The following is a 23903-nucleotide window of genomic DNA, read 5'->3' on the forward strand; positions in this document are numbered from 1 at the left end:
TAAGTTAGATTGAGATGTTTCCCTTTGAAACTCCCTGGCCCAGCGCGAGGCAGCTGGGGCGCGGAGGAGCTGCCGGCGGCCGGGTGTCAGATCCCGCCTGAGCCGCCTCTTCATCCGCAGGCCTCGGGACCATGACTTTCCAGTGGACGGCAGTTGCCACCTTCCTGTACGGTGAAATAGGAGTGATCCTGGTGCTGTGCCTGCCGTTTATTTCTCCTCTGAGGTAGGACTTAAGTGTGCTGGCAACCCCAGCTCTGTCTTCTCACCGGCTTGGGTCTGTTTTACGCTTTTGTTGTTATAAACACGGAGCTTTGTTGCGTCTTAAACTAGTTGTGACCTGAGCTGAAAGAATACTGTTTGGGACTTGAGTATCTGGAGTCTCAAGCGCCATAAGCCTCTTTTGAAGAGTGTTGTTTGTTTTTTATACACTGCTGATTCATCCCAACAGCAGCCAGGGTGCCCAGCATGAGCCCCATTGCTTGCGTCAGCAAGTGGGACCTCTTTGGGGTTTTTGGAGCAGCCAGCATACAGGACATCTGGCTTCCCTTGCTGTGAGCTCAGCAAGAAATGAGGGTACAGCGAGGCTTTTCTAGGAGTTGTTTGTCAAGTTTGTGAGGAGCAGCTCTGCAGCCTTGTGGTATATGCTAGGCAGTGTGGTTGCTGAAGAGATAAGAGACATCTGGTATTCAAAGCTATCCGCATAGCGTGTGTAAGGGCTGTAGGAAACCTGTTATCACTTTTTTTAAAAAATGTGGACTTCAGCTTGATGCAAAAGCTTCAGAAATACTGAAATAAAGGCCTCTGTGAGTTTTTATGTAGCTTAATAAGATAACATCTGTGGAACATGACACAAACACCAAGAAAAATAATCATTCTTGTAAAATAAATGCTCTTAGTAAGGGAAAGAAACAAAATGTGTTAATTACTCTTATCGTATGAAAAGGCCTGGCTTACTGTGTTACCTTGTTTCCTCTAAGTAGCTCTTCAAATTTGGTAATGTTACTTTTATTTCTGTATGGGAAATAAAGCTAGCCTCTCTGCAAGAAGCAAGAGAAATGATGATGATTTCTTTCCAGAAGATTATTAAATCTTAAAAAACAAACAAAACCACAAAAAAAAAATGAAACCTTAAAGCTTTTTTTCAAAAAAAAAAAAATCCACTTTGTGTTGTGTAAAAACCATTATACCGTTGCTTTCTGCATTTTTAAACTTAAATTCATATTTAGGATGAAAAACGTAGCTTTTACTGTAATACCTTCAGGAACAAAACCTGGAACAAAGCCTTGCTGTGTAGAGAGTCTGAATTTAACTGCGTAAATGTGTAGTAGAGTCTAAATGATTGGATCCTCCACAGCCAATACCAATGATTAGTCATGTTTCCTCAACTTTAGAATTTGAAACTGTTATAAATTCTAAACTAACCTTTAGTTTTTACAAACTGGCTTGGAAAGGCCTCAGCATTTCAACATAGCTTATTGAGTTCTGGTATTTTCTGTTGTTTCCTAATCAAAAGTTCAACTGTATGTAAAAAGCAAGAAGTATTCTGGGAGTTGTAATCATCAGATTATTAATGGCTTATGTGAGGCAACAAGCCGCAAGAATTTCTGCAGGCTGATGACACATGCAGAGTATATTGGGAATATTGGCTTCACTTGTGATATAAACAGGGCTTGAATCTAATCTATGTCTGTGAAAAGCAAATTCATAACCTGAAGTGTACCAAAATCTATTCAAACACTAAACATGGTGCTTGTAATTATATACAAAGGATAGATTTTTGTGCTTGGTTTATAGCATTCAGCTCTTTGAACAGTGGTTTCTGAAAGAGAGAAATCCTTTGTGACATGTGCAATTATCTTCTTAATAAAACTGTTGCAGGAAACTTGTGTGGTTACAGATTAGATTTGGCTGCTCTGACAGTGCCAGAGGACAACAGTTCTTAGTGATCCGGGAGCTGGTTCTGTCAGTGGCAGAAACATGCACTATTAAAGACAGACATGAAGCTGCTGTTCTCTGAAGTTTTGATTTATTTGTTTGTCAGTCTTCAAACAGATTGTTTGCCTCCTTTGTGCCTGCACATTTTTTGAGTGTTAAACTCAGTTCGGAATTTGCTAACGAGCTTTTAAGTTCCTGGGGAATAAGTAAATTGACAATAGAAAGATGCAAGTAAGCAAAAAGACAGAACTGTAGTGCCAGATGCAGCACATCTTTAGTTGTGGCCACTGTTGTAATTTGGAAGATTACATCTATGTGTCTTCTGTCACCGAAAGGAAATGGGAGTGTTAGTAAAATGAATGCCCACACTTGAGGAAAAATGTGTAAAAATGTAACATAGGAAGACTTTGCATTAAAGATTTTCTGTTTTAGCCTGAATATAGCTTGGCTCTGTAGCTGGCCTAAGATTATACCTTAGAAGATCACTTCTTAAGTGGAGATTGGTATGAAACTTGGAGAATTACATGTTTGAAGAGTTAGCAGGTTAGCTTTCTTTGAGTTGTAGCTTGGCTTAATTAAAGTATGCTTTTTTGTTGACACAAACCATGGCTGTCTGCTATAAAGAATTCAGATGATACCAAAAGATTTAAATGGGGTTTTTGAGCATACAGTGCTAAACACTTTCTGGTGCAGAACCAGAAGGAAACATTGGAGATGATGCAATGGTCTAATGTAAGTTCACAGTAGGTTAGAAACTGCTTTGTTGAAGGATGAATTTTAACAGTCTCTGAAAATGTAAATACTCTTAACAAAAGTTGGAAATTTTACCTAAAATAATCAGATGGTGACTAGCAGGTGTGTTTTACCCCCAGTGGCATAATTAGATATTACTTCACTTGTACAGTAGCAGTGGTTCTAACCTGCAGCAAAAGACAAGCAGGTGTTCTGTTGTTGTCTCTGTGAGGTTCAGTTCATTTGAGCACATCACATGCTTTTTTTGTACTCTCAAGTGTGAATTTTTGCAGACCTCTCCATGCAAGAATATTGAATAGGCAGTTGTGTAAACAACAACAAAATGGTCTTTACCACCAGTGGGCCTCTGAAGTTGCTTCTCTAGCCAACAAATGTATGCTCTTGAAAGAGGTTTTAACCCTTGACAAAACATAAACATGAGTTGTCCTTTTGTTATCATTTGCAAGATAGAATGTAATAATAATCTGTGTAACTTTCTAATTATGCAGACTCATCAGTGTAAAAAAAATAAGCCTTCTGAAGAAGGATGGTAGAGATTATCTTAATTTGTGAAGGGTTTTTATTTTGTTTGGCAACAAGGGGTATAAGTGGATAGAAATAAATTGTTGGAATGGGTTTTACATCTTTACCCCACCCCTGAATTTATTGTACTGAGTTTGTGTTCAGGACTGAACACGAAGTAAGCTAGCCAAAGTAAAAGCTAAAATAAAACACACCTGGAGAGTACCTGCTATCATGCAAGAAGTTTTCAAGTTGAGCCAACTGTCTTTGCTTGTATTGACAACAAACAAAAAGGAGACAAGCAAGTTGGATTGTTGGAAAAGTTATGTATACCTAAATTATGTTGCAATTAAAGCAGCTTTTTAGAGACCTTACGTAAGTCTTGTATCAATAATAAAGCTCTCTTCTGTGAGGTTGTTATGCCTTTTTTTCTAATGCTTAATTCTTGAATAACACAATGCTATTTTACAGATGGCAGAAGATTTTTACGATTCCTCTATGGAGCAAAGTGGCAGTTTTTTGGAACAAGATGTTCCTTACAATAATAGTTTTACTGATCGTCTTGTTTCTTGGTAAGTGTTCAATAATTTCTTAATGGAGGGTGAGGGAAATGGTATATGGAGTCCATTGCAGTAGATTAATTGAAAGAGTTGTACTCTAAATCATCTGATTTGTTTCATAGCTCTGCAGTAGAATGGAGGAGGAGAGGGCTTACACTGCGTAATGTTCGGAGTCCAAATGCAATAGTAATATAGTAGTGACTGAGGAGGGAAAATGGGGCTTGGTCTAGGTTGCTGCTTGGTTTCCCTTTCTCACACACATACATGGACTTGAAATGTTTGAGAACCAGAATTGGCTGAGCTGTGCAGTATGCAGTAGATGGCACTCTTTCTCTTGGTTGCTATTGAAATAGAACACCAGAGAAATATATCAAAGCCCTGGGCTATTTACTACTTTTGCTTAGCACAGCTACGAAACAGCTGTTGACTACGTTTGTTACAAGTAGATGATGAAGCCTATCAAGTAGGAGTAAAGCTTTGGTGGATCTGGAGCTTGAATGATGACCATATGCTGTAAGAACTGATGATGTGTCATGAAATGTGTATTTTTGTTGATGTATAAGAGGAGATTTTAGGTATTGTTTGCCTTAATTGTGTATATGATGGCTACATTTATAGGTTGTAATAGGAACTTATAAATGGGTTTTGGTTTTATATGGATGTAAGTCCTAATTATTTTGTCCTTTCAAAAATGTTGGCAGTGTATTGGCCCTTCTGCAGAACTATCAGGAGTACATGACAGGTGAAAGGAAACTGAGAGATGGATGAAAGGCAGATGAAAGAAAGCTGAGGTGTAGGTTATCCCCTTTTTAATGTTCGTGTTCAACACTGTTACTATAGTATTCCTGTTTGGATGGATGTTAGAAATAATTTTTTCCCTCTGTGATTCAAGCATAGGCACTTCTGTCATTACTAAAATACATGCCTATCTAAATTCCGTATGAGGTAAGTACTTCAGAAGGCATCTATTCTTTTTACTTTCTGTTTTTTCACTGTTTGTCCACTGACTGGATTTTAATTCAATTATCAACAGTAACATTTTGAGACTGCAGGGTCTCTGGTAACATTTGTAGAGTATGTTGCTTTGGCCTGATCCCTGGTGGCTGGGTGCAAGTGTTGGAAATGACTGTTCAAGCATGGTTTGGGAAAGGGTTTAGCATTATCTGTGGAAATGTCTTATATTGCTATAGTCGTTTATTAAGAACTATCTTTAAAATGTATGGGTAACATAAGTGATGTTATTATTTGTCTTGCGCCTGTTTGCCGAGCAGAAAGTCCAAATATGTATTTCCAGTACTATGTCTTTATCATACCCACAGATGCAAATAAGAACAAATTATTTTTGTTTGCAGATGCTGTTAGAGAAGTCAAGAAGTACTCAGCAGTTCATGTGAATGAAAAGGCTGCAAATGTCAATTCCAGTGTCTTTGATCATATTCAGATGAAACTCTTCCGATCCCAAAGAAACCTCTATCTCTCAGGTTTTTCCTTGTTTCTTTGGCTGTAAGTATAGCGTTTTTCTGATTTCTACATAGTATGTTTCTTAAAGGAACTATTGCACAAAGTAATGCAACTATAAAAAATGATTGGAAGATAAGTTTCAAGAGATTAAAGAATTAAGTGTGAGCAGATTGGCTATGAGGCATGTAAGCGCAGGGAAAATGATATTTACAAATGTTTGAAGATTGGAAGAATATGTGAGCAACACATGGAAAGAAACATTTTGAATGCTTGAGAAAACATGTATTTTGCAGAAGTTTGTTTTGATTGTGGAAAACTGGGATAAAAACCCCTCAAAAACTAAAACAGTGTTTAACTAATCTTAATGTGTTGCAAGTTAGGAAGCAAAGCTTGAGTCTGACTTAAACCACTTTGTCTAAAGCTTGAAGTTAGGAACTGCAGGATAATGTTCCAACTTCTGAGGAAAGTTTCAGATATTATTTCAGATCAAGTGCTTTCTGACAGCTGCTTGCTACGATATCATGATCTTAATTGCAGTATCCCTTTCAGGATGTTTAAATACAGCTAATAAAACAGGGTAACAGAAAGGATAGCTCTGTATCAGGCAGCAAGAGCAGCCAAGGCTACCTGTGAATCTTCACGATAGCCACCACAGCCTGCAGTTCTCAGTTGGGCAAGGAGCCCATGAACTAATTGGGCACTGTTCGCTCACTAATGTGAATGAATGGAAACAGACATTTGGCCCAGTTAGAATTAAACTTGGCTAGGGATTTGAAAGATAGCAGGAAGGGATTCTGTAGTTACATTGCAAATAAAAGACAGACTCGGGACAACGTGGCCCCCTCTGGAAGCTATCAGGAGAACTGGCTACCCTGGATTTGGAAAAGGCTGGGGTTCTTAATGACTTCTTTGCCTCTCTCTTCACTGGCAAATGCTCTGACCACACCACCCAAGTCTTGGAAGGCAGACAGAGGGACTGTGAGAATGAAGACCCTAGGCCCACTGTAGGAGAGGATCTGTTTCGAGACCATCTTAAGAACTTGAATGTGCACAAGTCCATGTGACCTGATGAAATCCATCCGCAGGTCCTGAAGCAGCTGGCAAATGAAGTTGCTAAGCCACTGTCCATCACATTTGAAAAATCATGGCAGTCAGGTGAAGTTCCTGACAACTGGAAAAAGGGAAATATAACCCCCATTTTCAAGAAGGGGAAAATAGATGACCAAGGGAACTACAGACCAGTCAGTCTCACCTCTGTGCCTGGCAAAATCTTGGAGTAGATTCTCCTGGAAGGCATGCTTAGGCACATGAAAAACAACAAGGTGCTTGGTGACTTGTGCAAAGAGTTCGACACTGTCCCACATGACATCCTTGTCTCTAAATAGGAGAGACATCAATTTGATAGGTGGACCACTCGGTGGATAAAGAACTGGCTGGATGGCTGCACGCAAAGAGTTATAGTCAATGTCTGGCTGGAGACCAGTAACGAGTGGTGTCCCTCAGGGATCGGTGTTGGGACCGGTCTTGTTCAACATCTTTGTTGCTGACATGGGCAGTGGGATTGAGTGCACCCTCAGCAAGTTTGCTGATGACACTAAGTTGTGTGGTTCAGTTGATATGCTGGAGGGAAGGAATGCCATCCAGAGGGACCTTAACATGCTTGTAAGGGGGGGCTGATGCCAACCTTATGAAGTTTAACCATGCCAAGTGCAAGGTCCTACACCTGGGTTGGAGCAATCCCAGGCACAGCCACAGGTTGGGCAGAGAAGAGATTCAGAGCAGCCCTGTGGCTAAGGACTTGGGGGTGTTTGTCGATGAGAAACTGAACATGAGCCGGCTTTAGGTGTGCGCTTGCAGCCCAGAAAGACAACCATATCCTGGGCTGCATCAAAAGGAGTGTGACCAGCAGGTTGAAGGAGGCAATCCTGCCCCTCTACTCTACTCTCATGAGACCTCACTTGGAGTATTGTGTGCAGTTCTGGTGTCCTCAACATAAAAAGGACATGGAACTGTTGGAACAAGTCCAGAGGAGGGCCACGAGGATGATCAGGGAACTGGAGCACCTCCCGTATGAAGACAGGCTGAGAAAGTTGAGGCTGTTCAGCCTGGAGAAGAGAAGGCTGTGTGGAGACCTCATGGCAGCCTTCCAGTATCTGGAGAGGGCCTACAAGGATGCTGGGAAGGGACTCTTCATTAGGGACTGTAGTGATAGGACAAGGGGAAATGGGTTAAAACTGAAACAGGGAAAGTTTAGATTGTGTATAAGGAAGAGTTTCTTTACTGTTAGTAAGGAAAGTGTCAAGAAAAAATTCATATAAAACTTAAGCAGGGAAACTTTCAAAAAGGTGTTTGTAGCTTTGCACAACAGTGATAGGAATGCATCATGTTCTCTGTCTTCCTTCAGAATGGTTAAGTAAATATGCACAAATCTGTGATCTCTGCTCGAAAAGAGGAATAGCTGGATTGTATCCTACACAGGAGTTGGAAGCTGGTCCCCCAGGATCCTACTCTCATTTGGCTTTCAAGGAAGAAAACTTGTCAGGTGGCCATAATAGAAATTTTTTTTTTAGTGGTTTGTTTTTTTTTTGGATAAAATCTCTGCTCCAGAAGGCTTAAGGCCTTTATTGGATGCTAGCCTTTCACCAAGATTTAGAAGAAATAAATATTCATATATTAATGGCTATACCAAAGGACTTTTCTTAGTAGAGCTATTTTGCTTTTCCATCCAAAAGTATAATATCTGTCAGAGAAAAGGGGGAAGAGTGTTCCTTCGGTTGCTTTATTCTATACTGCTACTATAATTGCCCAGCCAAGTTGAAACAACATGTAGATGTGAGTGGGTACTTGGTTACCTATAGTTCATTCTTTTGGTCAATTTTGGTTCATTTTAGCATATCAGCCAATAGGAGAATTCCAGAAGTGAGAGAAGGAGTTTTCCAAAATGGAGGAGGCTGGAAGCTTGTCATTCTGGCAACACAACAAAAGCTGTTTTCTCTGTGTGGTTCAGCAGTTGCAGAACCCTGTGTACAGGCAAGAAAAATTACCTCCTATCATTTGGAGGTATTGGGACCAGCTGAGACTTCATCCACTGAACTGTTTGGACAGAGGAGTGTCATGGTTACCAGAGACTGTTTACTGGGTAGGACAGAGGCACCTGTCTGCTAATCTGACTTGATATCCTGGAGAGCCTGCCAAGTTTTGTCTGGCCCTTACCCCGTGCTGAGCCAGAGAGGGATAAGAAGGACTGAAAACAAAAGGGAAGCTAAAGAAAACATGGTCCCCTGCTCACTGAGGCAGGGGACCAAAGGACAAAGGGTATGGAGAAGAGTGAGACATAGAGTGTCTCATTACCAACCTTACATTATGTTGTTTCTTGTTAGTAAGGTCTGCTGTTTGACCTGCCAATTCTCTGAGCGTTCTAGGAGAGTTGGTGGGGTATGCAACGTTACCCACAGTAGCAGAAGATGCAGCTAGGGAGTACTTAAGCAGATTGGGCATATACAAGTCCACGGCATTCTAGGTTGGGAATGCATCACAGTGCAGGCAGTAGGAATCGGTGAGTCATTGCAAGGCTGTACTCTAAGCTTTGACAGATTGTGATGATCAAGGGGAAGGTCCTGGTGATTGCAAGAAGGCAAACCATCACAGCTGTCTTCAAGAAAGACAAAAACTAGGAAAGGAGAATATAGAGAACTAGAGGGTAATCAGCCTCGCCTCCCTCGGTAGATGATGGAGCAAATCTTACTCAGAGCCACTTTCAGGGACATGAAAGATACAGTGACTTGAAACAGCCAACATAGATTTACTGAGGGGTGGATCATACCTGATCATCCCTGTTGCTTTCTGCAATGAGGTGACTGGGTATATGGATAAAGGGCAGAGCAGTGGATGTTGTGTGCCTTTAGCAAGACTTTTGACATAGTCTGTTGTGGTATCCTGATAGCCTAGCTGTGGAGGAATATGGGTTGGAGAAGTGGAGAAAGAAATGGATGGAAAATTTCCTGGGCCTTTGGGCTCAAAGTATGGTAATAATGCAAATTTCAGCTAGTGTACCTCAGGGATTGGTACTGGGTTCAGTACTGTTTATGTCATTATCAACAACATGGATGGTGGGACTGAAGGTGCTCTCAGCAAGCTGCAGACTACCAAATCAGTGGTTGATACCTTGAAGGGCAGGGCTGCTATTCAGAAGGAGCTAGACAAGTTGGAGAAGTGTGCTGCCAGAAATCTTAACTTCAACAAAGGCAAATGCAAACTCTAACATCTTATAAAATGATCATGTACGGCACCCAGGCTGGCTGACTGGGTAGAAAGCAACTTTGTAGAAAAGGATCTGGAGATCCTGGCAGACAGTCAGTCATGTATTGAGCTTTAATAGCAAGGGTGTAGTCAGCAGGTCAAGAGAAGTGGTTGTTCCCTTGTATTTGGCACCTAAGGTGCTGCAGGACTGTGTCTGGTTTTGACTTCCCAAAACACTGGATTATTGCAGCGGGGTACTGAGAGTGGGGGCTGAAACATATGACCTATGAGGAGAGGATGAGGGAGCTTGGCCTCAGCCAGAAAGAGAGACATTGAAGGAGACATCTATTGCCTTGTATGGCTGTCTAGTGGTAAGATGTAGAGAAGATGGAGCTAGTTCTTCTCAGTAGGTTCACACAGGAATGACAAGAGGCAACAGACCAGGAACCTGAGAAATTCCAACTTGTGGTAAAAAGTACTTCTGCTATTGAGAACAGTCAAACACTGGAACAAGGACCATGAAAGATGGTGGAATACCCATCATTTAAGACAGTGGGAACCCAACTAGACAAGCCTCTGAGCAGTCTTCTCAGCTTGTCCCTTCTTTGGGCAGGAGCTTGAATGTGATGACCTTTGGAAGTCCCTTTCAACCTACATGATGCTGTGATTCTGTTTTATTAATGAAGTTTTACTGACTCCCAACTGCTGAATCTGTAAATCACTAAGCAATAGTGAAACATGCTAACCCGTAGAAAAGTAGTGACATGGGGACCTTAACTTTTTTATTAAAACCAAAAAAAGAATAGGAGCTTTCAATGAAAAAGCTGGGCAGGGAGGGCTTACCTTGAAAGCCAAAAGTTCTATTAATATGTTTTCAGTTAGAAAAAGCCAATTACTTGGATTTTCAAATATCTTTTGAAGAGCAGCTGCATAGTTATAGTACAGGAATTAATTCAGTGTTGCTTTGGCCTTTACTTGATTCAGCAATATGCTGCTTTGAAAGACTCCAAGGTGAATAATGAAAGTAGCAATGCAAAGAGGCAATCCCTAGATCTAATCAAACGAGGTATTTGCAAAGCTTAGATTTGAAGTGCTATACGAGTGCTGACATTGATGCATGTTATGATTTATATGGTATTGACAGAGTACTTTGAAGATTAATATGCTCATGTTGCTAATTTTATTATTGTAAGGCCTGTTATAAAGTTGCAGGGTGGTTATTTGGGTTGGGGGGGTTGTTTTTTGCATTGTACTCCTTACCGTAATGTGTTGCTTGGGTCTTGTATTCAGAGATCCATCATCTTTAAAAGGATGGTTATGTAAGAGCATGTCAGCCTTTAAGCAAACAGGTCTCTGAACCTTCAGTGGCTGTGGATTTTTGGGAGGAGGGAGGTTCTGCATCTGGTAAAAATGAGTTGGTTTTTTTGTTTGTTTTTTTTTTTTTAATGGATGAAAATATTTTCAGTCTATTTTGCTGATATTTGTCATTGATGAGCCTGAATGTTTCTCTTTGTGTGCTTAAACAGTCCTTTTATAATTTTGTTTTCACAGAGAAAGAAAACGGGTGGCAGTTTTGTTTGGTTTTGATTTGTGCTGTGAATTACTGTGCTGTGAATTACTGTGCTGTGTTCACTGTGTTTCTTCACCAGTGTATTGAGACGTACTATTACCCTTCTTAATCAGCTGGCAAAAGAGATGGCATCTCATGCAGCTCTGGAAATGCAAGTGAACGATGCTACTGAAGCAGCCAAAAAATACCTGGCCAAGATTGAAAGGCCACAGGAGGTATCTTTGAGCTTTTTTGGTTATTTTCTTATACAGCAAGTGTCTAGTACAAAATGTATGAGGATGGTTTGCAACTGAATAATGTTTGTTCATTTCTTTCTTTCTGGTGCAAAAGGAAAAACAATGTTTTTACAATATGTAATGCAGAATACCAAATATGGATTTCAGTCGTATTTTATTAACAAAGGAAACCAAATGAACTTCTCTCTTCCCAGTACAAATTTCATTAAAACAGTAATATATTTTTAAAATATCTCTCTGAATTAAAGCAATACAAAGTGAAGGGAGACACTAATTTTGTTCATTTTATTCTCAACAGTTGGCTGTCTAGGTCAGGGCTATAGCAGTCCTGTACAGAAAAGCCTACAATATAGCTGTTCTTCTGCTGGCTGCTGCTTCTAAATAAGATTTTTTGCTCCAGTCCTGAAATGTCTTTTCCAACTTGTAAAATTGGTCTTTTTGTATTTACTGTGGTTTGTATTCTTGCAACTGTTCTTAGGGTGGGTCAGCCAATTTCCTGATGCCTTCCTTTCTCAGTAAGGCACTGAAGTAGTATTAATCAGGAAGTTACCAACAATTCCTGACTTCAAAGAACTACCAGTGGACCAAAGATACGTTATTTTTATGAGAACAGTAAAGAAAATTACCATTTGTCTGTTGTGGTTGTGCGCAGGAAGGGAAGTCAGCAAAGATAATAAATGTGTGAAATCTCTTGAAACTGGTTGGTTTGACTTCTCTTGGAACAGACTGAACCATAAGCTAGGTTGCAGATACCCAGGTTATGATGACTTTTACAGCAATCTTCAGTCTAGTACATTGTTAAAACAAAATTCACTGCAGGTGTGTACAGGTTTCCTTCCTGTTTGTCTGGAGCAGTGTCTATGGTTACCAGCACTGTAATAAATCTTCAGAAAAAGAGAACAGATTCTGGACAAAAAGCACTAGAAGGGATGCAAAAAGAAAATCCAGTTGAGAGGTGCTGTAAAACAAGGATTGCAAGAATGTGTGTTAGCTATTTCCCAAGTATGAAATGATTACAAAATTTGGGGATTTGGTATTTTATCAAAATGATTCAGACTCCCTCCCTCAGCCATGGAATTTATCTCTTCTGCATACTGGTACTTCACCCTCCCCGCTGTTGGGATTTGTCCAAAGGTCCTCTTTTTGTTCTGCTCTCACATTCTCTTAGCAACACATTCTCTTTAGCTGCTTGTAAGTGATAGCCAGAAACTGGAAACTGTATTCCTGTCTGTTTCTATTTGTGTGTTTGATTGCATGGTTTGCAAAAACAGTGGTAGCTGTTGCAGCTCTGTATTGCACTGGAGTTGCAAAGTGTTCAGAATTGGTTTATTTTAACTTTATAGAGATACTATGACTTAGGTTCCTTTGTGGCTTGGCCTCTGCATTTCTGTTCGTTTGCAAGCATTTCATTCCAGCACCAAAGAGGCAAGAGCAATTGCATATAGGGTACTGGATGTAAGTATAAATACTGTAAGTTTAGTGTGCTATGCATGCACTGTCTCCTGTTCAGAGATTCCATAGAGAACAGAACTTAAGATAAATGTTTTTAGAAATAACTATGAGTGTATTAATAGGGAAAAGGTGGTCACAAAGTAAATAAGGCAAATTTCATTACAATTAAGGCTGATTTCATTACATTAAGGCTAATTTCATTACAAATTGACTATGCTTTTGTTACCAACAGTCAAATGCAATCTCTGCTCTTTAGTTAAATAGCTTCTGGAAATTTTTCTTAAGCTTTTTCTGTGGATTGTTTACTAGTCTTTGTAAACATTTCTTTTCCTTCTTCCTAAAGTAATCTTTCCCTTTCTGCTCCCACCTGTACCTAGTAACCTCTGATATCATCAGCTAACAAACAGCTGTTCATCTCAGTTCTACTTTTCTTTTTCCTGTTAAGCATTTACAACTTCTTTTGCTATTTTTTGTAACAGATGATGCTTGGTTGGGTAATAGAGGAAGCTATATGAGCAAAGTGTCTAATTATGGGGTCTAATTCTTAGCATATAAGTCATCAGTAGTAATTGCCTTAATGATAAAAGCATATGTAAGTATAGTAGAGCCAACATTTTCAGAGTACAGGAAGTATACTGCTGTTGTGCCAAGTTCTGATAGGGCTCTTCCTGAGTCCTTCACTAGTTTATTTTGGGGTTTGGGGTGTTTTTGGGGGGTTTGTTTTTTTGGTTTTTTTTTTGGTTTGTTTGAGGTTTTTTTGAATTTTGGTGAATTGAGGCATTCTGAAGATTGAAGAAGTAGCTGCAAACCTATGAGGGCAGATTTGTGAGGTATTACATGATTTAAATCAAAATAAACTGTTAGAGCAAATTGCAGGTAAACATGGCAGTGTTCTGTCACTTGCAGTCCAAGTGTATGTTTTCTGAAAAAGCCATTTATAACCTAAACGGAAGTTGTGGGCTTGGTGCAGAGATATAAAGTACTCTGACATGGTTTAACTCTTAGAGAGGAGATAATGCCATACTACTACAAGTGTGCCATTAGTATCAACTTAAAGCATTGAGCATTCTTCCCCTCCATCCTCCCCCAGTCTCCAATAACTGAGTACCTGCCTGTGTCATGTTGGCATTTGATAGAACCTGTCACTTTGCAAGATCAAGGTGGATGTTCTGTTTTTTTTGGCATTAATGTCAGACTAATGAAAGTGAAATTAACTGTAGCAATTGTTGTTCTTAATAGGGCTTGAGTGAAAAAGGAAATGGTGCAAAGAAAGAGTTAACAGAGGCAACTAATGAAAAGTTGAGGAAGGAAGTTGAACTTTTGAAAGCAGAGTTACAGAAGACATCAAATGGTAAGTATTGGTTAGGATTTCATTGCAATTAAGAAAAAGCTGATTTTAACACTGGATGTCAAAAATTTTTCCAGGTATAGTATTAATTAACTCCATCATTTTACAGAGCACTTGAGGTTTCTTCACATTTGAGTGGGAACTGGAAAAACATACAATTGCCATCCCTGTATTTTAGTAAATGTTTTCATTCTGAAAATGTGTACACTGTAATTTGAACACCTTGGTTAAATAGTAATTATTAACAAATCGAACTGATATATTTAAATGGTGTTGACTTGTCATCATCAGTGACATGACCAGGATATGGAATCAATTGCAAGTTGCAATTCATAGAATCATAGAATAGGTAGGGTTGGAAAGGACCTTAAGATCATCTAGTTCCAACCCCCCTACCATGGGCAGGGGCACCTCACACTAAACCATGTCACCCAAGGCTCTGTCCAACCTGGCCTTGAACACTGCCAGGGGTGGAGCATTCACAGCTTCCTGGGGCAGCCCATTCCAGTGCCTCACCACCCTAACAGGAAAGAACTTCCTTATATCCAGTCTAAACTTCCCCTGTTTAAGTTTTAACCCATTACCCCTTGTCCTATCACTACAGTCCCTAATGAAGAGTCCTTTCCCAGCATCCTTGTAGCCCCCCTTCAGATACTGGAAGGCTGCTATGAGGTCTTCACACAGCCTTCTCTTCTCCAGGCTGAACAGCTCCAACTTTCTCAGCCCATCTTCATACGGGCGGTGCTCCAATCCCCTGATCATCCTCATGGCCCTCCTCTGGACTTGTTCCAACAGTTCCATGTCTTTTTTATGTTGAGGACACCAGAACTGCACACAATACTCCAAGTGAGGTCTCATGAGAGCAGAGTAGAGGGGCAGGATCACCTCCTTCGACCTGCTGCTCACACTCCTTTTGATGCAGCCCAAGAGACAGTTAGCTTTCTGGGCTGCAAGCACACACTGCTGGCTCATGTTCATTTTCTCATTGACCAACATCCCCAAGTCCTTTTCCACAGGGCTGCTCTGAATCTCTTCTCTGCCTAGCCTGTAGCTGTGCCTCCGATCCAGGCGTAGGAACTTGCACTTGGCATGGTTAAATATGATAGGCATCAGCTTGATCTTTCACACATAAGCTACTCTCCCTGTATAAAATGTGGGTGAGGTTTTTTTCTATAAAGTGGGATTTCAGTCAGGTAGAAGTAAAATCCTTGAGTAGTATTCCAAATCAATATATCTCCAGCAGAGGTGTTAGCTGCTTCTTTTTTAACACATCCACCCTTTTTCTTTTTTTTTCTTTTTTTTGTCTATGAGGAAACATGCATTGGAATTTGTAACATAATACTTTTGTTAGCAGCTTCCGTGTTTAAGGTTTAGGTTGTCAAAACTGCTTTCTAGGCAACCCAGACTGAGATAGAAGCAGATTTTACCTGTTTGGTTCTGTTTTATTGGGATCTGTCAAGGTCTGTGATACTTACAACACCTGCTCATCTGAAATCAGTGTTTGTAAGATAACACTGCCAGTGACCTTGTAAGCATTAATCAGATGTTCAGACTATAACAAAATACAGATTTTCATGGTACCAGATAGCATGTTATCATCAAAACACAGTCCTGCTTTCATATTTCATGGCAGTGCTACAAAGCTGTAAGAATAACAACAAATATTTCACAAATCATTTTTCAGGGTCCACTGCAAAGACAAGCAAGAACTGTAGAATAGCTATTTTCAGCTGGGATTGAAGCAACAAGAATCTTTTAAATAGAGTCTCATTAGTTCACATTCTCAGGCAGGTTTGATTGTGAGTTTTCACCCTCCTGCTGTTTTCTTAAAGAAAGAGGGGGAAGACTGCCTTTGAAGTGACAGGATCAATGAAAAACTTAAATGCATATGTTTTATTTAAACTAACTGGTGGTATGTAACACTAATATAATGTAAGCTTTTCAGTCAGGAATGCTAGAGAAAGCTAAGGAATAAATAGATTTACCACATGCTGCTACAGCTGCATTTTTCCTGTGGGCTGTTGTCCATCCTAAAGATGTATAAATTAAGGCATGCTTGGGTCTTTTGTTAAGGGGGAGAGGAATGAATAGGAAAATATTTACAACCCTTTCTCTGAAGCCATCCCCCTCATTGCCAAAACAGAAAAAAACATGGTTACATTGATTGCCATAGTCAGCTAGATGGTGTTAAGGTATGTCTATCTTGGTAATGACAATGTGTATAGACACAGTTTTCTGAGGAGTGTTAGAGATTTAATGTGAATCAAATTTACAGTTGTTTTTATTAAACTTCTGCAGCCGAACAAGTGAATGTTGAGTTTCACGCGCGCTAAGTGTTAGTAATGTATTGCACAAAATCAAGGTTGAGATTGAAAAGCTTGTTTTACCTCTTTTTAACAAGTGGCTTCATGCTGCTGAGCTCGCATAACTAAAGGAACCTTTGTGTCCACAAAGTCCAGTCCATGAAATTTTGGGGTTATATTTTGAGAGGAAAGGGAATGAAGAGTGTAGGGAGTGTAACTTTTTGTCATGAAACGAGGCAAAACTAGTGTGAAAGGGAAGACTTTACTGGTTTGGGTTTTGGGGTGGTGTCTTTTTTTCCAGCTACAGTACCAGTAAGAGTTGTAAGTTCAGATTTTGTTGTTGTTTGTTTGGGGCTTGGGGTTTTGGTTTTTGGGGGTTTTGAGTTTTGTTTTTTTGTTTGTTTGTTTTTTGTTTTCTTGGATGAAAAACAAGTATAATGTTTTTCACAGAACAGTTTTAATTCAAATATGCATTGCTGGTCTGGCACATTTGTTGTGCTACTTATGTGGGGTGATAGGTGATCTATTACTTTATAGTAGTAGTATAAAGTAGTATATATAGTAGTATAAAGTAGTATAAAGTAATAGATCACCTATCACCCCACATGTTGAAAGGTGGGTTAACTCAACAGTGGCACCTAGGAGCTGAAATGTAAGTCTGCCTCCTAACTGTAAGTCTGCTTCACATTTAAAAAACCTCAGTTTAGTATCAGATAAGTGCTGTGGCTTCAGGGGAGATCCAGTTTTTCTGTAAGAACTGAAATATTTACAACTTCTAACAGAGAAAATACTGTATGTGTCCTCTTTCTGAAATCGCAGTGTAGACAGTGATTATTGCAGACTTTCAGGAGACTCAACTCTAGTGTGATTTCTTTTTTTTTTTTTTTTTTTTTTGGTCTACTTAACCATGAAGCCCAAATTTAAGATTACATTTTGCCATCCAGTATGCTCTGGACAAATAGGAAGAAGAATGAAAATACAGGACAAAAGACTGAGTAGTGAAATTACAAAAATCTGAGAAAAGGTTGGAAATGAGGGACAAAGATTTCTGCGGAATTTGTTTTCAGACTTGACTTTCCTATCCCGCTTGATGCCCTTTTTTGCTTTATTGTTGAAGTGAAGGAAAGAGGGCTGGTTCTTCACTACTGTATTGCAGTCCCACACACTTGGGGGGTTTTTAGGCACCCAGCAGTGGGGCTAACACTCTCAGAGCCTAAATCCATTTTTAGCATACCTGGACATGTAATAACATGACTGTTCAGAAATCTTCTGAGATGGTATTTTGTTGATACACTTGTATGTTAAGAAAAACATCTCATTGATACCTGTAAATATTTATTACATACTCGTGAGAGAACCCAGTGCAGATGTGAGAATGTTTCTCCTGCTACACATTAGACATATTTGATTCGCATAATTAAAGGCTCCCAGTTTGGCTGCTGGTCTCAGACCTAAAGGGATTTTCTGGGGAAAGGAGATGCTATGATACTGTTTCATTTTGATAGTTTTGAAAATTATGCAAAAAGCTACAATGAAACAAACTATCTGCAACTGGGCATGAGGTCAGAGTCTGAGGGAAGTTTCATAACGCAGCTGTTCTCACAGAAGTGCTTGGGTTGGGGACAGGAGTGGGACTTCTGGTGCATTAACTTCCTTTTCTTGCTCATAGATCCCACACTGTGGAAATGCTGAAGTGTGAAATGTCAGTTTGTTATGGTACCCTTTGGGCAGGAGGGAGACTTCTGCAGTGCTGTACGATTTCACCTTCTATCTCAGGCCATTTTTTGGTAACACTGTCTTAGTGTATGGTAAAGGTTACAGCTTTATTTACTCAACAGACTTTTATATGAACAGCTAGTATTAAGTTATGCAGCAGAACACACTGGTCACACATTCCTGTCAGCTCCCTGACCCCTCACTCTTCTAACAGTATTGCGTAGCAGATGACATGTGCCTAAAGCTTCTACCTGCATCTGATGTAGCATAATGGCCATTGTGGTCCCTAGCACCTGTGTGCAATTATTGAGCTGGAACCTTCTTGCATCTTTGAGTGAGTCTGTAGTGCCACACCGAGACAAAATCCAAAGACTGTTTCTTCGTCTCTACCATTAGGATCTCACTTTGTGAAATGTGGACTGATTCACCAAAGCCGTTTAGGTGCTTTTGAACTTCAGTTCAACTTTCTCATAAAATACTTTCTATTTATATATTGTTGTTATAAACGTGTAGTGGGGCAGGAGGAAATTCTGATGGAACTCCCACACATTCTTTAATGAGGTTTGTTTTGTGGACAGAAAGTGTCACAAGTGCTCTTTGTTTCATGGTTGCGTAGTGTTGTAGGAGACAGTATGAGAGCAACAATTCATCTGGAGGGCTGGTTTTGAAATAGCTTTTAATTGTTGCCTGTTCTAGAAAGCATGCATATGCAGATGTACAACTCTCACTTAAATGCTAATATTAGTAGGTGTTAGATGCTAAACAGTGCAGACACTGGGAATACTTTTCATAGAACTGTTGCTACCAGAGCGAGTTCAGCTTGGCCTTTGTGTTGCCAGGCAGGCTAGTGCCATGTAGGGAAGCTGTATTTGTGTAGAGCTCCACTGAAGCACTCTAGCTTTTAAAAACAAAAAATTATCAAAAAAAAAAAAAACAGCTATCAGCTTGCTTTTGTAAGCTGGGGATAAGCGATACAAGTTGAAAGAATTGGCTGCAGTCTCATGTTATTTAGCCAATGTCAGAGGGAGGGTTGGAGACAAAGTCCATAGTCCATCTTACTTAATCATAGTGGGAGCCATTGCACAGTGTCACATCCAGCTGGAGCTGATAGTCATATTTGTTGATTCAAAGGAATGGCACTGCATACAGCAAGGATGGATTTTTATGCAAGTGCACTTATGTCGTCTGAAAATGCTGGAACATCCCTTCTGTAACACCATTTCATTTGAGGTTGTGAAAGGTATTCAGAGCAAATTTGTGTATAATTTTTTGGCCCTGCCTTCTCTTTTCAAACTTTATCTGACCATTACATCTTCAGAGAATTCAGAATTAGCATGGAATTATTTGACTGGAGTTGTGTTCCCAGCTTTACAGAGTATTTGTTGGCAAATCTCGTTGTCCTGTCAGTGCCTAAATTCTTAAATGTGAATAGCTCTTTCTTAACTTTAAAACTCCTGAAAGAGAGAGATCTTTCTTAGTCTTAAACTAGTCCAAATAATTTGGGGTTTAGACTTGTATTGTGAGCAATGCTAATTTAAGTTCCAGATCGTTTCCTTAGTAGCAAGCACTGTTAAGTCCAGTGATTTAGTCCGACCAGGACTAGTGGTTGTGCTGGGAAATGCCCAAAGAATCATTGGTTGCTTTTCTTGCTGTTCAGTTTTGTTTTACTCTTTGGTTCTCCATTCTTGTTAAATTGAGAAGATAATAGAAATGCTACAGCTACTTGGCTGTAGTAACTTCAGAGCAGTTTTATTTCTCATCCTGCTTCGACTTTAGAGGAATCTGAAGTAAGCTATCTATCCTGGAACAGGATACAGAGAATGTGGTAAGGGAAGGACAAGTTTTCTATTTCTCCCAGACTGTACATGTTATTTTAGTTTATGGACCTTCAGTCACACATTAAGTGTCTTAAGGGGTAGTTTTCTATAAATACCTTCTGTTTATATACTGCCCTAAGGATATTTTGTAGATTTTTTTTCTTTGAAAGGAAGGGAAAGAAATTAAAAAGGATAGCCCACCTCTTACAGTACTGAGACTGGGTTCCAGTTGTAGGGCTTACTGACTGTTCCTCTCGTTGCATTCACATGGAAGCAGCATTCTCGCCTCTTGCCTTCTCCTGCATCTGCTTGCTGGGAGCAGTCAGCTATTGGGTTTTACTTGCTGACGGTCCAGCTGTTCTGCCTCCTATGAGACAAAGTAACAGGCCGGATGGAAGCCAGAAATAATAACTGACTGTATTGTGCACACAAAGGATCTTCTGTTTGCTGCTGGGTCAGTGTTCATATGCTGTGATACGATCCATATGACCGACAATATACCTGTATGATCGATTGGTTTGCACTGCAGTGTTCATGCAGTGGCAAAATAGCTGAGCAGTGATGTATGGAGGGTCTCTGTTGGTTGACAAGAAGACATCCATAGAATTTGGTGCACTGGGGAATTCATGTGAAAGACGCAATGCTCTTTTTTTATTGTGCAGCCGCAACAGGAATAAGTCTCGGTTTGGTGGGGTTTTTTGTCCATAGCCAACACAGGTGGAAAGGACAATCTGTTCTTTACTTTTTCTTCATCTAGGGTTAGGTGAGGTATTCCTGTCATACATCTGTTTTGGTCAAAACATTGAAACAATACCGTGGCTTGTTTGCTTTCTTCATCTGCAGATACTTTAGATATTTTGTTCATGTTTTAAAGATACGGTGGCTTTTAGTTGTAACTAAAGTACAGTGCTGCTGCTTGCAAACAGCTAAATAGTATTAAATCAATAACAAAGTTACAACTCATTCAGAACTGAGATATTGATAATTTTTACTATAACTATGTACAGGAATGTTTAAACAGGGCAAAATTTAGCTTTCTAATTAGCAGATTCTTGAAGAAGCAAAATGGCATATGCTTTTGGTTTTTGTCTGCAGCTTAAAATTCAGAAGCTTATGAAATTGTCACAGGTTAATTTTAGAGTGATTTCCAAATTTTACTGTGGAGTATTTTAAACATTAGCAAGATCAGAGTAAATGCAGTGGGGTTTGACTTGTCAGATGTGTGCAAATCATGGTTGTTCCAAATACCAAAACTTTTAGCAGATGTTTTTTGTATTGATGTTGTCAAGGATGCTTTTTCTTTAAAGGGTGGATATCTGTGTAAGAGTATGGTTGTGAAATACAGGATGTAAAGAGATGGGAATGTGTTTGACCATGTTGAAATCAATAGACATAAGTGTCATTAACTTCAGTAGACCAGAATTTCAGGCTAGGTTAAGATCCTATTACCGGAATAAGTAAAGTCCTATGACTTGCATACTTTTAAAGTGAGAATCTATACATTCAAATTAATTAAAAATAGCAGAAATGTTGGGACAGGGAGTCTTCCTTTTTGCATATAGGAGAGCAGTCAAATCTCTTGTGTCCTGCTGTTACAGGGACTAGCACTCAAAGAGAAATGTGGCTCAGACCAGAGTGCTTGTAGCTAGGTGCTTAACAGAAAACATATCTAGCTTATCGTTTGAGAACAGGATCTTGCAGAGCTGCAATTCTTGAGTGTCTTGGAGGTCTTTGAGAAAGAACAATGTATCTCAGAGAGCTCACAGTCAAAGGATAGATCCACATTTTTGGAACAAGGGAAATTGCAGATGTTGCTCTTTTATTTGTACCATAAAGATTTATTTTTTAAATATGGCTTTGTGAAGCAGCCTTATGGGTCATTAACTTTTCTCTGTTTTAGCATGAATAAATCAAGTTTTAGGGTATGCCTGTGCTGCTACAACAGGGAAATATAAAGAAACCCAAGATACCTATAGCAGAGGAATATAAAAATGCCTAAATGACCTTACTTAAATGCTTACATTACAGCTTAGGAGTAACGGCTTTATGAAACTGTGATGATTTACTCTGCATTGTAAATTAGCCTCTGTAGAGTCCTAGGCTGTTTTGTGCTGCAGTATAGACATGCTCTCATTTATTGCTGTTGAGATTGTGAATACAGTAAGAATTTTTCTTATGTTAAAAACCTGTTCGCAGTTGTCTGTCCTACACCATCATTTCTGCCTTCTCTTCTGTAAAGTGAAGCTTCTAATGAATTAACTCATAAACAGTAAAATATATAACAGAGTGAAAAAGAGGGGCCTGTGCTCCTATAGTTATGTATTCTCTCTTTTCCGCCCCCTCCTCCTGATGTTAGACAGCTGCTTTGCTAAAATCTTGCCCAGTGTTTTGAGTTCCCTCATTGTTTTAAGAGGGCTGACAGTTTAGTTTTGTAGTTGTAGGGTTTTGCTTTTATAAAACTGTCTTCTGCAACGTGACAGAACACTGTAGTCATCACTAACTTGTCACCTTTGTCAGCGGTTTATTGGTCTTGCCCTTACCTTTCTTACAGCCCCTTCTATTCCTTGTGTGACTATTTCTGAACACAAGTAATTTTTTTTTCCCCTCCCTGTCCCATACATCTCTTGCTGTGTCCATATGTGATGCTTTGTTTAAAATTTAAGGATTTTTAGAGGAAGGACCGTCAAGTGCAACAGAGCCCTAATACATAACTAGGGCTCTGAGGAACTGGAGGAGTACAAGTAATAATTAAACCACTAATTCCTGTATTTTACAGCTCTCCACAAGGCAAATACTGAAGTGGCTGCAGTTAAAAAGCAGTCTGAAGGCCTTAAAAGAGAATATGATAATCTGATGAAAGAATATGAACAGCTTCAGGTAGGTGGTTCTGGGTCACTATATGAGCACAATGTTCTGAAATAGTACCGGCAAAATTCTGCTTCTTGGGGGTGTTATGCAGGGGAATCTACAAAAATCTTTAGTACAGCATAAAGTTACAATGGGCAGGTAACTTAAACTCCTTAAAACTTCAGTAAAGTGGTAGAATTTTGTTTTTCAAGGACTGGATGGCAAAGCTATTAGTACTTTCTTTTTTCCACTTTAGGTGATAAAGTTCAAGTCGTCATTAGACTATTTTGCTGTCACTCATGAAATAACATTCAGATAGTTTTGCATGTGATGATCATACTGAAACCTTGTAAGATAACAATAGGATGTGTGTGTGGTATATACATCGTTTATAATTTATTTTGTTTGCTCTTTAAACATGCTTTTGCAACACTGGATTATAAATCTTGCAGAACTGTTGATTGGGGGGGGGAGGAGAAAAATAAAAAAACAGCCAAGCCTAAAAATAGGCTATGATAAAAATTCCAACTTAAGTACAAAACACACAAAAAAAGACCCTCAACATAGCAAGCAAAAAACTGAATTAGCAGTTTGATTAGCTTTGCATATGTGCATGGCTTTAATACCCATAATATGTAAAGTAATTATGTACTGGTTGTCTGACCAGTGTTTGAATGTTCCATACCTAACGTCTATCTCAAAATTCAACCAAAATTCAATAACACTGAAAGTTAGCCTGTTTACAAGTAATGATCTTCGGAGAAAAGAAATGATTAATGTTAAAATTATGGTGACCTGCTTTCAAGAAGAGTGGTTGGTTGGTCCTGTATTAATTAAAAAGGCAAATTTGAGCTGGTTATCTCTTTCCTGTACTCCATGAAGCTGCTTACTGATTCCCAGCCGCACTCTATGCTCTCACAGAGATTGCTCAACTGACCTCTGTGTTTGAATTAAGACCACCATGCATGTCCTGTCTGTGTTGTGCTTCCCTGTGTAATGAGCCACAGTAGTCCTGCTGCATTTCTAACAGTCTTGTGGTCTAGAACACACATCCTTACAGCTTTCTGTGTTTACCTCTGATGGAAAGAACAGAAGGTACTGAGCATACAGTAGATGCAACTCCTGAAGATAAATCAGTGATAGCAGAAAATGTTTTCTGCTGAGT

At 39.5% G+C, this 23903-nt stretch overlaps 1 protein-coding gene across 1 annotated transcript in view; it reads left to right on the plus strand.

Moving 5' to 3' along the window:
- The window catches only part of DUS4L (dihydrouridine synthase 4 like), a 38664-nt gene that overhangs the window by 13542 nt on the left and 1219 nt on the right, over positions 1–23903 (plus strand). The window contains exons 6-11 of the mRNA XM_061467433.1: positions 121–223; positions 3661–3761; positions 5102–5252; positions 11099–11234; positions 13947–14058; positions 22668–22768. Coding sequence (XP_061323417.1) covers positions 121–223; positions 3661–3761; positions 5102–5252; positions 11099–11234; positions 13947–14058; positions 22668–22768 — 704 coding nt within the window. The remainder of the gene's footprint in view (positions 1–120; positions 224–3660; positions 3762–5101; positions 5253–11098; positions 11235–13946; positions 14059–22667; positions 22769–23903) is intronic.

This window comes from Pezoporus flaviventris, unplaced genomic scaffold (genome assembly GCF_033815535.1).
Source record: "Pezoporus flaviventris isolate CSIRO_AGI_PZ_B2104156 unplaced genomic scaffold, CSIRO_AGI_Pfla_v1 ptg000045l, whole genome shotgun sequence".
In the NCBI taxonomy this organism is placed as follows: Eukaryota; Metazoa; Chordata; class Aves; order Psittaciformes; family Psittacidae; genus Pezoporus; species Pezoporus flaviventris.